This window comes from Rana temporaria, chromosome 9, assembly GCF_905171775.1.
Source record: "Rana temporaria chromosome 9, aRanTem1.1, whole genome shotgun sequence".
Classification (NCBI taxonomy): domain Eukaryota; kingdom Metazoa; phylum Chordata; class Amphibia; order Anura; family Ranidae; genus Rana; species Rana temporaria.
This window is the reverse complement of record NC_053497.1, coordinates 66036281-66053575: the sequence shown is the minus strand read 5'-3', so window position 1 is coordinate 66053575 and position 17295 is coordinate 66036281. Positions and strand designations below refer to the sequence as shown.

General features: G+C 40.3%; 1 protein-coding gene across 3 annotated transcripts in view; it reads left to right on the top strand.

Moving 5' to 3' along the window:
* LOC120913614 (interleukin-13 receptor subunit alpha-1-like) overlaps positions 1-17295 on the top strand; it is a 292879-nt gene that overhangs the window by 82146 nt on the left and 193438 nt on the right. Inside the window, exons 8-11 of one of the 3 annotated variants that reach the window (XM_040323693.1) lie at positions 2891-3032; positions 6847-6943; positions 8094-8157; positions 16556-17192. In XM_040323693.1, the coding sequence (XP_040179627.1) occupies positions 2891-3032; positions 6847-6943; positions 8094-8157; positions 16556-16603 (351 nt within the window). In that variant the 3' untranslated portion in view covers positions 16604-17192. Of the gene's footprint in view, positions 1-2890; positions 3033-6846; positions 6944-8093; positions 8158-9366; positions 10575-16555; positions 17193-17295 lie in introns of those variants that run through there. The other 2 variants (XM_040323692.1, XM_040323690.1) reach the window with 2 other exon arrangements.

The window sequence follows — 17295 nt, the reverse complement described above, 5'->3', positions numbered from 1 at the left end:
CCACATGTGTGGTGTTGCATGTGATGAAGGATTTCACCTTAAACTGTATGCCATTGGATGTGGCAGTGAAAAACTCTACGGGACCTCTTGCTCTATCCGCTTCTTTGCATGGGAGACATTTTTTGCATGGAAAGAATGCGTCTTTATCCCATATAGATGGTGGTTTTCTTGGAGGGTCCAGGATCTTCTTTACAACCCTCCAAGAGGATGACCATATTAAAGTATAGCAGTGGCTCATTCCCTGGTATTCCACCTTCCCCTTATTAAACTTCACACAACAAGGCTGAAGTCGTGCCGTCCATCCAGTCAGTATTAGCACCAATCAGTACCGGAGGATGGTCAGAGCTCATCCAATAGCCTTAGTTGACGGAGTACAAAAGGGAGAGTGACTGCGCCGTGTAGCCACGCCCTCTGTCGAAGTCGGAAGTGACGAAACGCGTCAGGGCATGGCTACAGCGACGCAACACCAGGATACAGACTTGCGTTCCACTGCGCTCCATTAACCACCATACGGATCTCGTTACAGCTGTCATCACACAGCACGCGCGCGGCCCCTGGAGGATTGGAGAGGCGGTGAAACCTTTTCTTTACCTATGTTCATTTTAACAGTTATTATTGTACGGGCATTCACTAATGGTCACCTACCTACTTTACCAGTCTGAGTCATTCTTAGACACACTGCACTATCATTTGTTTGTATTGTTTATCTTACATGACAACTGGCTGAGAAGTGAGCTGCCTTAACAATACCTGGAGAACCAGTTGGTGTGAGTTTTTTTGCATTACTATTGTTTTGCTTCATTGTGGTAAGCATTCACCCTTTGAAAAGTTTTTTTCACATATAGGGTATCTCACTCTAGAGATGTCAGGTGCACATGCACTCTAGGTTTGAACTCCTTGCACATCACCTGAGCTCACTGGGATATTACATGTTCTTGGAGCTGGTTATTTACCTACTCTACTAGCGCTGTTTATCTTTTGAACTTCAGTTCATTGATTTTATAGATTCTTTTTCTCATATCTTTTAAACGGGTTCTCCCGTTTAATTTTAAATAGCAGCTTTTTCACCCATACACCATTTTTCACTACGTGGTGTGTTGTTTCTATGCTTGGTATCTTTCATGTGCATTATTAGGCCTTTATATTGCACTCTTCTTTTTTGCATGATGTCATAAGCCTAGGCTTTTTACCAGACAAGAAACTTTTTTTTACTATCCAAAGTTAAAGCAACAAGGGCAGAAGATTTAATAAATGGAAGTCTCACTTTTCTTCTGATTTTTCTTTCATGCCTCTCCCTCTAACATGCATTTAATTTCTTATGTTCTCTCTCTCACTTGCTGTCTCATTTTGCTTGTCCTCGCTTGAGATGAACAAAGTAGGCAGGTCATTTTGAGTTTCAGTTTTGCATTGTATGTCTGTGTATGACAAACTGATATTTCAGTTGTTGGTTGATGCTGCTTCAATTCCTGAGTCGGCATATCTGCGGTGGTTACTACTGGGGAATCCCACTCTCCTAATTGTCTTTTAATTTCAACTTTATATAGGAGAAGGCAACAAAAGGTGATAAATGGGTGTGTGGACACATTTTAATCTCCAAGGTGGACTGGAAAGTGACAGGCATATCTTGCTGTTGAGCCCCCAAGATATATAATAAGCCAAGGCAGTGGCAGCTGGTGCCAATACTTGGAGGAGGCAAACCAACCAGGGCGCCACCCCCCTACCCTCGCTACCACCTATATGCAATGGATAGATTCATGCATAGGATGAATTTATCCACTGCCACTACGGCCACCCCCTAATCATGTGTCCTACCCCTTTCAGGTCATTGGGCATTTGAATAAGAGAGGCCAGGTTTTTTTTTTTTAAGCACTGATTAAAGCCATAGACTTCAAAATAAGGTGGATGCAGAGCATTGCAACTTGAGCCCACCCAGCTGTTGCAACACTGATCCTCCTCCCGGCCAATCGGGAAGCAGGTATGAAACCCGTTTCCTGATTGGCAAAAACGTCTGGTGATCCTATTAGACGACTAGCGCCAGGAGGAGGAGAGAGGAGATGCTGCGGAAGCTGCTCCAGGAGAAGACACCAGAACAGCTTTCCTTGAGCCTGCCACGCTCTCACTGCCCGCATCCAAGGTAAGGACAGCGGGTGATGGTGGAGGAGAGTGTTAGTGCAGCGGCCCCGGGGGGGGGGGTGTTTGCCGCCGCACTGGATGTGGCTGCGGGTGAGCCATCCCTGGAAAAGGGAGATGAGTCCCAGCTGGAGACGACCCCTGGCTGAGCTGCTCCTTGACTCTTCCGAACCCCGGGGTCAGTTCTTCTCCTCCTAGCTGAACAGGAAGTGGGTCCTAAGACTCCCTGGCCAACCTTATCTCAGGACTCTCTAACATCAGAAAGTTATATTTATAATATAATATATTTGTTTCATCTCTGTGAATCACCTGAGGCCAGTCACTTCACTGAGTATATGCAGGGCCGCCATTAGGGGGGTACAGGCACCCCCTTTTTGTAAAGCCCCCCCCCCGCTTCTCAATTCGTGGCAGCCCCCCCCCGCTTCTCAATTTCAGGCGGCAGCACCCCCCCCGGTTCTCTGCTCCAGAAGGGCCCATGCCTGAAGCTGTGTAAGGGGCCCCATAATTCCTGATGGCTGCCCTGGGTATATGTAAGGTTTTACAACCACTTTAAGCAATACGGTAGGTAATATTTTTGTGATACTGTTTGATTAGACAGAATCCCTGGCATTTGTTCCTTGAGCTACTGTGCTTAGCACTAATCGTCAATGTGATATGGATGGGAAAGTGTAATAGGTAGAAACATTGGGACTACATAGTAATTCAATATTGATATATTCTGTAAATGACCAGAAACATGATTATTTATTTGATTTTTCAGATGACTCCCAGCAGCATGATCCTTACTGTTCTGCCTGATGTTACATACACAATAAAAGTACGGGTAAAGCTTTCACATATTGTGTTATTTGATAATGCCAATTTTATCTGGAGCGACTGGAGTAAGGAAACAATACTTCCAGGTATTTTGTTTTTGTGTTTCTCTTTAAGGGTTCATAGTGTCTACAGTACCAGATTTAAGCCTTGGGGGTCCCAGGTTACTTCAAGTTCAGGGGCCCCTCTACATAGAAATAAATTATATAACAAAAAAGTGAATTGAAATGAATGATAAACCACATTTATTTAAAAAAAAGTTAGGTTCTGAAGCAGACACTTGTTTGATTTTGTTCCACAATTATATAGACTATAATGCCAGGTACACACGATCGGTTCATCCGATGAAAACGGACCGATGGATTTTTTCATCAGATATCCGGTGAAGCTGACTTTCATCAGTCTTGCCTACACACCATCAGTTAAAAATCCGTTCGTGTCAGAACGCGCTGACGTAAAACACTACGACGTGCTGAGAAAAATGAAGTTCAATGCTTCCGAGCATGCGTCGACTTGATTCTGAGCATGCGTGGATTTTTAACCGATGAACTTGCCCACAGACGATCGTTTTTTTATATCGATTTTTTAACCATCAGAAAATTTAAAAAATGGTTCTATGGGGGTGATTCACAGAGAGTTAGGCCGGCGTATCAGTAGATACGCCGACCTAACTCGGAATCTACGCCAACGCAAATTTAAGCATATTCTGGAAACCAGATACGCTTAAATTAGGCTCAGATACGAGCGGCGTAAGTGTCTTACACCGTCGTATCCTAAAGTGTCATTTTTAGGCTGACCGCTAGAATATGTAAATGAGTAGATTCACCGATTCACCGATTCACGAACGTACGCTTGCCCGACGCAGTAAAGATACGCCATTTACGTAACGCACTTTCAGGCCTAAAGTTATTCTATCAAATAGCTGGAATAGTAATGTTAAGTATGGCCGTCGTTTCCGCGTCGAAATTTGAAAATTTTACGTAGTTTGCGTAAGTCGTCTGTGAATAGGGATTTACGTCATTTACGTCCACGTCGAAACCAATAGGACTGTGCGGCGTACTTTGCCGCAATGCACACTGGGATATGTACACGGACGGCGCCGTTAGTAAAATACGTCAATCACGTCAGGTCACCCTCCATTAACATAAAACACGCCCCCTCACCTGAATTTGAATTAGGCGCCATTACGCCCGCCCGATTTACGCTACGCCGCCGTAACTTAGCAGGCAAGTACTTTGTGAATCATGTACTTGCCTCGCTAACTTACAGCGGTGCTCTACTTGAATCTAGCTATAAGTTTTTTCACCGATAGGAAAAAAAACGATGGGGCCCACACACGATCAGTTCGTCCAATGAAAACGGTCCATCAGACGAACCGATCTTTTTCATCAGACAAACCGATCGTGTGTACAGGGCATTAGAATACACATTACACAGGTAATTGGAACTGACCAATTGTACATCACAGTTATGCATTACACTACAATATTTACAAAAAGTTTTTCTTCTCCTACTTGCACCTGCAAAATCTTTAATCGGCCATAGATGGAGCCGGTTCAGCAGGGACTGGCGGAGATTCGATCCATCTATGGGCAGGCTGGTTGTACCCAAATTGATCCATCAATTTAGTTTGGTACAACCAGCCTGTTTGATTTTTCATGTGCATTTACTGCCGACAGCTACAGCCGCTAGCAGTATTGATTGTGTTCTGAAGGCTCCCTGCACAACCATGTTGGAAGGAAAGAAAATTGCACAATCTACGGGCTGCCTAACTCATAAATCTTCATCATCTTGAGGATACTGCTCTCGACAGCCAGTAGGCACAGAGCACTTCGTTTTTTTTGGGTCATCGAGGACCTCTGTTAATTCTTTATCAGTTCCAATTTGCTGAACAAACTTTCTCCTGAACGAGTGACCATTATGCTCAAATATATTCCAGAAGCTACATTAACACCTGGAAACCTATCAGCAAACCCTTCATCATGTAATAAATCTACCTGTTGAAGTCTCTAGGGAAAATACGTTTCATTTTTTTTCTAAGGAAATCTGGAGCCCTTTCTGGAGACATGAAAGCCACTATTTGTTAGGAACATTAATTTTATTGAGATTTGAGGATCTCTGCCCAGCATAGGCCTTTTTAGATCTCTTTTCTGCTTGTGTGTGCATTGCACAACTGCCTCATGTCTAGAATAACTTTAAGAACAGTCGTTCTTCTTTGCAGGAGAAGAATGTCAGCAAGAGGCAGAGGAAAATAAATACACTGATCTTCCCAGTGAAGAGCTATGCAGGGGGACATGTCAACACAAGTCTTGGCCATTGGAGGCAAGGCAGGCTGTTCCCCCAAGTAGAATAAAAAGAAGAAAACTGACCATTCTGGAATGGATGTGCTTCCATGCCTCGGCATGGTCAGTTTAACCACTTGCCCACTGGGCACTTATACCCCCTTTCTGACCAGGCCATCTTTCAGCTTTCAGTGCTGTCACATTTTGAATGACAATTACTCAGTCATGTAACACTGAACCCATATGAAATTTGGGTAATTTTTCCCCACACAAATAAAGCTTTCTTTTGGTAGTATTTAATCACCAATTGATTTTTTTTTTTTTTGCGCTATAAATAAAAAAAGACCGAACATTTTGTAAAAAACTTTGTGGGCACAACAGTGTCCTCCTGTGCCGCCGATCTCCGTTCCCTGCGACCTTACGACGCACGGGGACGGAGAACGGCGCCAAATTCAAAAAGGTAAACAAACACAATACATACAGTATACTGTCATCTTATAGATTACAGTACTGTATGTAAAAATTACACACCCCCTTGTCCCTAGTGGTCTGCCCAGTGCCCTACATGTTCTTGATATAATAAAAACTGTTCTTTCTGCCTGCAAACTGTAGATTGTCCATAGCAACCAAAAGTGTCCCTTTATGTCAAAAATGGTTTTAGAGCAGCTAGAAAACAGCGATAATAAATTAGAATCACTTGCAGAATTGTGCGATAGCGATTTGTGGGGAAATTTGGCATAAAAAAATAAAAGTAATGACAGCGACAATTCTGCAACTGAGCAAATTTCAGTGTTTTTGAGTTGATTACATTATTGAATAATTTTTATTATAATTATATTATTATTTGTTATAATTATTTATAATTATCTATTATATTATAATTTATAATTTTGTTTTTAAAAAAATTTCATACCCGGGATGCCTACTAGACTCTTGTTTGGTCAGATTTAAATGAGTTATTCCTAAGAATTACAGGCCTACAGTATAAAACGCCAAATTTCCTTTCAAATATTGGTACCGCTTTCAGCACCTTTTTTCTGAAATAATCATACCGCCAGGGAGGTTAAGACGGCTCCCATTCTCTTCCATTCATTTTCTCGACCGCGCGACTTAGGGCGACTTGAAGTTGGATTCCAGGTCGCCCCAGTGTGAACCGGCTCTAAAGCTATAGATTTTTTACTAAGAAGCAATTTTTGTCTTGAGTGAAAACAGATGTGTTTCTCAGTTATCACACAAAATGTAAGACTTTTTGCCACTAAAACAATCCTGTAAATATTGAAAAGGCATTTTTCACGCATGAGCTGTTTTCCAAGTATTTTGCGGCTCTCACTTCTTCTAGACATCTGTGAATGTGGTTGCAGATTAACTGAACTATTCTATTTGAATATTTTCCTCTATGCATATGCTAAAAATTGTCATTTAGTACCATTGAAATTTGTTTTTAAATGTATTCTTTAATTTATCGTGATAAGGGTGATAATAATAAATCATCCATCATCTTCCAATATGATCATTGTCTGTCATCTTATAAATCTGCTACATTTGGAATATCCTTTTTTTCATGGAACATTATATTTTTGCATGTAGATTTATTAATTGCTTGTTTCTGGTTGTTTTTTAGGGATGGATGACAAAAGATTAACATCTATAATTGTACCTCTCATCATTTCAGCTGTAATCATTATTGCAGCAGTTATCTTACTTGTCTATATGGAAACGTAAGTTTTTTTTATTTCTGTTTTTTTTTTTTTAACTAGCAGAGATGTTCTAATTCAAGAACAGGTTCATTTAGAATGTTTTGGATGTTTATTGGCCTTTTGGATGTTTCATAACACACTGGTATGCATTATTATCCTAACAGGATTTTTTTTTCGGTCACAAATTTATTCTCATTAGAACTAAGCCCTTTAATAATAATAATAATAATATATATATAAAATTAAAAGAAATAAAAAAATATTTATATTTTTATAAAAAAAAGGGTGATTGTCATCCGGGGCCCTGGGGACCTCCGGACCCCTATTAAAAAAAAAAAATTGGCCCTTTAAAAAATAAAATAAAAATATATTAAAAAAAATATTTTTTTTTATAAAAAATGACAAAAAGGGGGGAGTTGCCATCTGGGGCCCTGGGGATCTCCGGGTCCGTAAAAATAAATAAATGGGCCCTTTAATAAAAAATAAAATAAAAATATATTAAAAAATAAATAAAAAAAGGGGGGTTGCCATCTGGGGCCCTGGGGGCCTCCGAGCCCCTTACAGGTGTACTGCCTGTACCCCCCTGATGGCGGCCCTGACTGACCTCCTTATAGAATTTTAAAAGGTTGGTCTAGCAAGAACGGTCTCGTCTTACATAAATCCATGTTGGTTACTACTAATGATACTATTTTCATCAGCAGACTCTTGGATATGACCCCTTATCATCCCTTCCAATAGTTTTCACCTAGTAATTCTAAGAAAAATAAACTTCCTGTCCTAGAGTAGCTATGCTTACTTCTCCACTCCATCTATGGGGGGGAGCCATGATTGCCACCCAGGCTGGATTTTAAACATGTCTCCCTTTCTCCATCTCCATTACATGGGTAAGAGGGAGACAATTAGAAGTAACAAAGACACCTAATTTCTGGTAAGATCAACAGGTATTTTCTGTAATGTTGTAAATGTTCCTAAATGGAAAGAATTATAAATAATGCAGTAACCACATCTAAGGACTGATAAGCTCCAATATATAAAATTTTACCGATAAGTATTTTAATTTGCAGTTATTTATGATTTTCAAAGCACCACTGCAGATTGTCTGAAAATATACACAAACTTAATTTACTTTAGGCAGTTTTATGTGTTCACAATCCTTTTTTTCTTTACATAGACTGAAGGACTTTATCTGCCCTCAAATCCCAGATCCAGCAAGAATTTTTCCAAAAGATTTTCAGGTAAACATTTACACCTAAGAAACAGTGTTTTAAAATCACCTAACCTTGCATTATTTGAGAAATATTTAAATCAATTTCTTGCAATGATCACCTATTATATCCAGCGTGCCTTGTTTATAAAATAAAAAAGTAGTTCCATTAAGAAGTGAACCTAGCGATAAAAAGGATTTTACCACATATTCTTAAAGTGGTTCTAATGGCAGAAGTTTTACTTTAATGCAGGGGTGTCCAAACTTTTTTCAAAGAGGGACAAATTTCATGAAGTGAACATGCGTGAGGGCCGACCATTTTACCTGACTTCCTTTGAACCATTAAAATGAAATGCAAATTAAATATTTTATACAAAGTTTATTGCAAAAGGCATACTTTTCATTTTGTAACATGATGAGCCCCCCCCCCCAAGTATATCCGCGTGTTATTTGTTTGTTTTTTGGATACATCTTCAGCATGACAAATCCAGAGCGCCTCTCTAATTGTTAGGATGTTTAGCTGGACGTTTTAACAAGTTTATTTGCCAGAGTTGCTGTGAAGCTGACATAGCGGACTGCAGATGCAGAGATCGGGGAAATGTCATAGTGCCTGTGATTGGCTCTGTGCGCTGTCAGCTTCATATTGGCTCTGGCAATTAGGACTTGTGAACACGCCCAACTACACGCCCCGCTACACATCCTAACAATGAAAGCGGCGCTCTGAATTTGTCATGCTGAAGATGTATTCAAAAAAGAATAAAATAACTAGCGGATATACTTTGGGGGCCACATTAGAATGTATATGTAAATCCCAAGTGGGGGCCACATCAAACCGGAACGCGGGCCGCAAATGGCCCGCGGGCTGCACTTTGGACATGCCTGCTTTAATGCATTCTATACATATTGGGATTGATTGGGGGTGCAAAATCTGGTGCAGCTTTGCATAAAAAACAGCTTCCATTTTTTTTTTTTGTCAAAGCTTAATTGAACAAGCTGAAGATGTTAAAAGATGATTACCTACAAGCACAGGTGCACCAGATTTTGCACTCTCTAGTTTTAGTATGGAAATGTGATGTCCCAAATGAAGACTGAAAACTTGAGAAATAGCTGTTTATTGACAAGCTCCCCTCTACTTCCCCCCAAAAAAAAATCCATTAATGGGAAACTGTATTTATTGTTGCTTTACAAATTATGCAGGTATTGTCAGAATGCTTGACTGTGTCCTTTTCTTCCTTTCTAGCAATGGTTAAAAAGCGATGTATATAATGTCTACAGTAAGCCAGAGAAAGAGGAAATCTGCCCGGTATTTCTGATAGAAAGCCAACCGACCACAAAATGTGTGTAGGACATTGGTTCACTGACTTAAGCAACATGGACTTATGTTCTCCTCTGCACTTTAGTTCATTATTATGAAGTCTGTATCAGATGTAAGGATATGTGACTCCTCACTATCTCCGAAAGGAGATTGAAGTCCTTTCTTGTATCGGTGCTTGCCTATGCACCAAGTATTGTAATCATGTATTACGGACTGTGAAGAAGATCTGTTGAATGCATGATTGTAAAACACTGGTAACCAAGACTAAACTTTACCTCTGTCATCCAAAACAAACCAGATCACATTGGAGTCATGTTTTGTGTTATTATCATTGGGTAAGTCACTAGGTACCTCCTATGCAGGTCTGACAATCTGATATTCTTGCATTTAGCCAGAAGAACTGGTGTCTCTGGCAGTGTCCATAGACTGGTTTGAGCACCTTTGCTTTGGTGGTTTACTCAAATGCCTATGTTACATGCTATGGTTGCCCTAAATACTTTCTTTGATGAACTGTGTTCTTTTTTTTTTTTATTGTTTTTATTAAGGTATTTTCAATGTTGTTGAGATACAAAACAGGGCCATAAGGGCATACCCCGGCCAATCATTGCACATAGCAACGCGCACAAAAAGTAACAATATAAAAGAACAGACATAACAGTTAACCTCACACCATAACTCATAGGCATAACCATAGGCATGTCTAGCTAAACATTACCTAAACACCTCTAGGGTTGCACATATCAGGAATACAGAAGGAGCTATTGCATCTTGCAGAACCTCTTCCCAATCCTCAGTAACTGAATTGAAAGCTACAGGGGCCCTTGGGAGTAAGTATGGTCCTCACATTATCTATGCTTCACCTTACTAGATCAGAATATGGGTCTCAACTCCAAGTGTCACAAGTGGTTATGAACTGTGTTCTTGAATGTCATCCAAGTTTGCCCAAGCCAGTGGGCAGATCTAACCCTCGCTGTATATTCAAGACCCGCCTTAGGGTCATCTTCTAGCTTGGCAACCCTTGAGCTTTTCTAAAGGGATCCATACGTAAGTTTTTATTGTACCATATAACCTTGGCTTTCGGCTGTACCCATCCAGTGAAATGTAGAGTACAGAGAATAATATTAAAAAAAAAAAACATTTGAAGAACATTTCCAGAAAAGTGTTCCCAAGAATGTCTGAGCAACAGCTCTTGGAAATCTGCACATTTTATTCAGCACTGTCTGGAGATATATGTTTGTTTATTTTTAGGTGCTCAGGTACCTTTCTGTCAATTTCATCATTAACACTGTATTAAAGGGGTTGTAAAGGTTTGTCTTTTATTTTCTAAATAGGTTCCTTTAAGCTAGCGCATTGTTGGTTCACTTACCTTTTCCTTCGATTTCCCTTCTAAATCTTTTTTTTCTTTGTCTGAATTGCTCACTTCCTGTTTCTCCTCAGTAAGCTTTCCACCATCATCTGAGCGGTGGAAAGTCATTTAGAACAGCTTACTGAACAGCTTACTGAGGAGGAACAGGAAGTGAGAAATTCAGACAAAGAAAAAAAACATTTGGAAGGGAAATTGAAGGAAAAGGTAAGGGAACCAACAATGCACTAGCTTAAAGTAACCTATTTAGAAAATAAAAACTAACCTTTACAACCCCTTTAAGATTACATGGAATGGACATGTAAACTTTGCAATTTAATTTTGCTTGTTTGGATATCAAACTTTTGAAGTGTTGTGTCTACTACATTCCATAGTTTTGTAAATGTTACACATTATACATTGTCAGTGAGGATTAACATGTGTTGTGTTTAATATAACTGCAGGAATATTTATTTTTTTACACAATCACTTTTAAATCGAATACACATTAAATGCAAAATAATATTGCAGAAACCTTGTTGTGTGTGTTTGTTACTTATCTTAGCGTATCTGTGCTAAAATGTAAAATCATTATATTTGGGTTCCACATTGAATTTCTAACCAATACCGATTAATCTGAACATTTTTGAAGTTTGAAAACTTACTTTGGAAGATCCCCACACATTTACTTCTGTGATATGTATTCACCCATCCTCCCTTGGGCCCTAAGCAAAATTATGTGTCACATTAAAGTTGAGAAGCGGGTGGGTGCTGCCGATAGTGACATGTCACATTAAAGAATTTGAGAAGCGGGGAGAGGGGGTGTTCTGCTGTCAGAAATTACATCTTACATTAAAGTGAGAAGCGGGTGGTGCTGACTTCTTACCTCTTCTCCCATGCAGCCAGCGAGATGAGGAGTCGAAAATGACTTCTCACCAGGCGGGGCCTCTAGTAATTTGGGGGGCCCTCTGTAGATTTGCGGGGGCCCTAAGCGGCTTGCATAGTGAGCCTATAGGATGGATCGGCCCTGAGTACAGGAATCACTGCTAGCAGCCAGCAAGGTACCATGGGATATGTAATCCTTAGATGTTGAATGTAAACAGCATCCAGCATCCAGTAAGTTGTGGAAAGAGATGGTCAGCAGACAGCACTCAAAACATGAAATTTGATTTTTCAAAAAAGCTTATATGGAATTATCAAAGATAATAATTGTTTGTATCGCTATTACAAAGCTGATGTTGTAAAATTAAAGTGTTGTTACAACCTAAAAATTCATTTAACCACTTGCTCACTGGCCACTTATACCCCCTTCCAGCCCAGGCAAATTTTTTCTTAGCTTTCAGTGCTGTCGCAATTTGAATGACAATTGCATGGCCATGCAACACTGTACCCAAACTAAATTTTTATAATTTTTTTCACACAAATAGAGATTTCCTTTGGTGGTATTTAATCACCACTGCGATTTTTTTTTTATTCTAAAAAACAAACAAAAAAAGACAGAATTAGAAAAAAAAATTTCATACGTTGTTATAAAATTTTGGGGCCAAAGGTGCTTTACCATTGGTCCAAGACTCCAAGCTGTCCATTGAGCTCAGTGCCTCTGACAGGAAGTGAGGAGAGGCACTGTGAGTTCATCCTCTCAGTCTGCTGCAAACTGAGTGTGCCAGCTTGTATTTTTATCTGGCCGCTCTGTATGTAGCTTCTGACAGGCTGTGCAAGGAGCCCCGTGTCTCTGTTACCATAGGATGCACAAGCCCTGAATTTACGTGGTGGGGTAGGACTTAGGCTACCTGCCCCCAAAACTTGGGGTCTCTGTGACCTCAGGTCGCCGAGCTACGACCCTTGAAGCTCAAAATGTTTTTTTTTTATGTTCATATTCATGACAGTTAAGGCTCTGCCTCTCCTGCCACCCCTGACTGCATGTCCCTGCAGTAGGCACCCTCTGCTATTCTGGCCCCCAAGGAGCCTCTCAGGAGCATATCCCACCCATTCCTGTTTCTTACTGTACTGATAATGTGAAAAACAGGAGGTGAGGTCTATAACCGGAAGAGCTATTCCACAAAGGCATTGTGGAATGAAGGGAAAGTAAGCCATGTCTGACATGTGATGGTATTATGAAAAATGTGTAGGAATGTAGTATCAAATGATCTTGTATTTTAGTGACCATGTAGACAGATTTAGTCACTTAGCTGGGTGCTGGCTAGTGTTCTCTAAGCATGGAGTGTATTTTTTCAGTCACAGGTTGAGCGTGCCTAAGCAGGGCTAGAGATAACATAAAGATGTTTAATATCACCAGGCATTGGGGACTGCAAGTGCATGATGGGAATGTTATTAAATATCTGAGGCACTTTCTGGCCTTCCCTCCAGGGTATTTGCCTTTTAGTATATTCAAATGTCATTCAAAAGTACTTTAACATGTTGTTTACTTCTAACATTTCATTTTTAGGTAATTTCCCTAAAAAAGAAACACATTAACTGTTAGAAATTTGTTTGGAAAATAAGTACCATCCTGCACCTTAGAATTGTCTTGTTGCAGTGACAATCACATCTTCACAATAATTTATTAAGATTTTCTTTAACACATATAGCAGAAAGCATTTAAGTCTACTCTGTTCCAAGAAGCTCGAAGCCTCACCACATCAAGCTGCGGAATTATTTTCCTATATTGCAGACAGCTGGGTGCAAATACATGAGGTAGCCCATCCATGCGCTGTGTGAGACATGCCGCCAAAAAGGAAAATGCTGCACTCCAATGATATCCCAAAATTCAGATGTTTATTTGATAGACAACACACACTGCATCCTTCCACCCCTCTACATTTCACCCATTCAGGCTAAATCCTGAATCCCCAATCATAGAGATGGGGGTGGATAAGGAGATAGATGTTTTTTTTACACCAAAGGATTGTAAATCCTTAAATAATAAATTAAAAACAACTAAAGGGGCAGGCCCCATAATACACTATAATAATATATGTGCAATCCACCAGTCTTTATGTATACAGGGGGCCAAACAACCCTCCAGTGATTTGAAATAGAAGTACAGTGCAAAAAAGAATGTGCCTGCATATCCCCTAGTTAACAAGTCAACATCTTAATTTTAAAACGTCATATCCCTCTAAAGACGCTATAATGCAGATCAGAAAGACTATAAAAAGAGAAAACATAAAATTATTATTCTGTAAAAAAATGTATCAAAATCTCCTGAGTGTGTAAGCATTCGATTTATTATTTAGAAACATGTTTTAAAAGATCCCTGTAAAGGACAATGGAAAATATAGTTGAAACATTGTATATTGAATAATGTATATGTAGTACTGCCTCCTCGGGGGTTGCTTGATAATGCATGTTCTCTTATGCCACCATGACCCTGTGAACTCTACAGTCCCTCTCACACTCTAGGTCAGGGGTGCCCAACCAATGGCCCGGGGGCCACATGTGTCCCGCGGAGCCCTCTGATGTGGCCCGCGACATCCTCCTCTGGGATGGAATAGGATAGAATACTGTTATTGAGCCCAGGTTCACACTGGGTACGATTTTCTTCGATTTGAGATGCGATTTCACTTGTGAAATCGCATCTCAAATCGGCGGCATTTGCCGGCAATTGTCGGCAATGACACTGTCCTAATCGGTGCGACGCCGCACCGATTTCAAAAAGTAGTTCCTGTACTACTTTTTGCGATTTAGGGCCGCGATTTACATAGACATCTGTGCAGAAACCTGCACAGATGTCTAAAGTAGATCGTAATTCATTAGGGGATTTGAATAGTACCCTACATAGAAAAAGCACTGCTGGAAATACAGTGCTACACGCAAACAGTTTCTACCCGACTCCTCTCAAAAATGTAATTCCCTACGGACAATATCTCCGATTGCAAAGAAATTGTTTCCAATGAAGCACTCTTCAAATTTGAAGCTGGAAAACTTCAAGATAGGTTGCTCAAACGAGGCTATAGCCGTTGCTGTTTACGTAACGCCTATAATAGAACCATCCAACAACCACATGAAGATCTCCTTTTTAGACAAAAAACAAAGGGCAACAAAAAGGTTGATTTAATGCGTGTAATCATTGGTTTTTCATAACAACATAGACAAATTAGAGAGATTATTGAAAAGCACTGGTCTATTATTACAGATGATGTAAGATTAAACAATTTTTACCTAACATCCCTTCAATCACCTTCAAATGGACAAGCTAGTTTAGTTAAAAGCGAATATCAAAAAAAGCCTAGCAAAAAACATTGTTCTCTCTATGGCACCCACCCATGTGGACATTGTGCCTATTGCCCTTTGATTAAAAAGGAAAAAACGCCTCTCCTTCCAAACGGCCAAGTCTTTAAACTTAAACACTTTGCCAATTGTTAAACTCGCGGAGTTGTTTACATAATGACATGTGAACATGGGGCCTTTTATATAGGAAAAACAAAACATACATTTTGGTGCAGAACCTCAAAACATGTCTACAGTACGGAGATTGGAAATATATATCTCCCCTTAGGCAGACATATGGGCCCAGATTCTCGTAGGGCGGCGTACATGTAAGCGGGCTTGGGTCTCGTAGTTACGCTACGCCAGAGCAACTAGAAGGGGCAAGTGCTGTATTCACAAAGCACTCGCATCCAAAGTTACATCGGCATAGCGTAAATGTGCCGGTGTAAGCGCACCTAAATCAAATGAGGAACAGGGGGGCGTGTTTTATGTAAACTAATCATGACTCCACGTAAATGACGCTTTTTTCGAACGGCGCATGCGCGCACATGCTCAGTATCACGTCGAATTTTCAAATTAAATTATGCCCGCTCAATGCCTAGTCGACGTGAACGTAACTTATGTCCAGCCCCATTCACTGACGACTTACGCAAACTATGTGAAATACAACGCTGTTCGTACGTTTCCGACATCCATACCTAAAATGACTTACCCCTGCTTTATGAGGGGTAACTTTACGGCGGCGTATGTCTTACGTAAACGACGTATCTTGATACGCCGGGCGCACGTACGTTCGTGAATCGGCGTATCTAGCTAATTAGCATATTCGACGCGGAAATATACGGAAGCGCCACCTAGCGGCCAGCGTAAATATGCACCCTAAGATACGATGGCGTAGGAGACTTACACCGCTCGTATCTAGGCAACTGTGAGGCGTATCTGATTCTATGAATCAGGCGCCGAGTTGCGACGCCAGCATAACTCCTTTGAGAATCCGGGCCGTAGTCTTACAGCACAACTATAAGATGCCTAAAGTTTCTTTCACTGCACTCGACCGGATTCATATCCCAGATCGAGGTGACGATTGAACAAAATATTACTCCAACATAAACAAAGGTGGATATTTGGACTCCAGACTACTATGTTTTCAAGCCTAAACGGGTCTATTTCCTACGCACCGTTTCTTAAAGGTTTTGCATGAGGAAAAAACAGTTAGGACCCTTGGGAAGATGAAAATATAATTGAAAATGAAATTATGGATCAAGGTCCAATCCTGAGGAGAAAATAAAAATTCTCCTCGGATTATATGGACACTCATACATAAAATGATTTTTCCTACAAAATTCCTTTTAAAAACAATTATTTTTTTTCTCCTTTTCCCCTGGTTTATCTATCTTTTATTTTTTGCTCACAGCTTTTGAATGTATGTACCTGATCTATTGCTCATTTAAAAACTTTACAAATCTTATGAAAAATTATGTAAACAAAACAAAGATGAAAAATGGTACTATTATGGATGTATTTTTTGTATAATTGTTCTAAACGTATGTGTTCCTTCAATAGATCCTAATGGAACGACAGTGTTTTCCTCAATCCCACCACCAGGGATGAGCCCTGACTTCTGCTTGGCTTCCCGACATGGCAGGGAGAGGTGTAACACACGTATCTCTCTCAATTGTACCCCCGTCTAAGCTTTAGCCACTGGGGGGAGCCTGCACTGTGCTGGCGGCGTTCCGTGATCGCCGTCGGACATGTCTGTGACATCACGTGTGTGCACGGCGGCGTTACTGTGCACACATGCAACTCTGTGTTGCCGCGCATGATGTACTGACGTCATGCGCTTACGGAGAAGACGACGTCGGATGCCGGGGGACATGATAATATAATATGAAGCAGTCTTTTACTGTTGTAGGCAATGATACAATGTAAAAATATGTTGAAAATTTCTATTTGATGAATTTTTAGAATATAAAAACTCCCTGAAGAAGACCGCAATTGTAGGGGTCTAAATGCACCGGGGTATTCTTATGCATCCTATGGTGTAAATATAATCTGTAGACACATTATTCTATGATGTATATTGTTACCATCAACTTTGGCTGCCTCGCTGTATATGTAACAACCAGAGCTCATATTTTAACTTTTTGTACACTTGAATGAACTTTTTTCAAATAAAAGAACTTGTTTCTTTATAAATAAATACGTATGAATTTTTTGCTGCTACAAAACCCTGTGGGTAACCTTTCCATTGTTATCCATTTTTATTGGGGTGCGCAGCCTACATGCACAGTTACACTTACAGG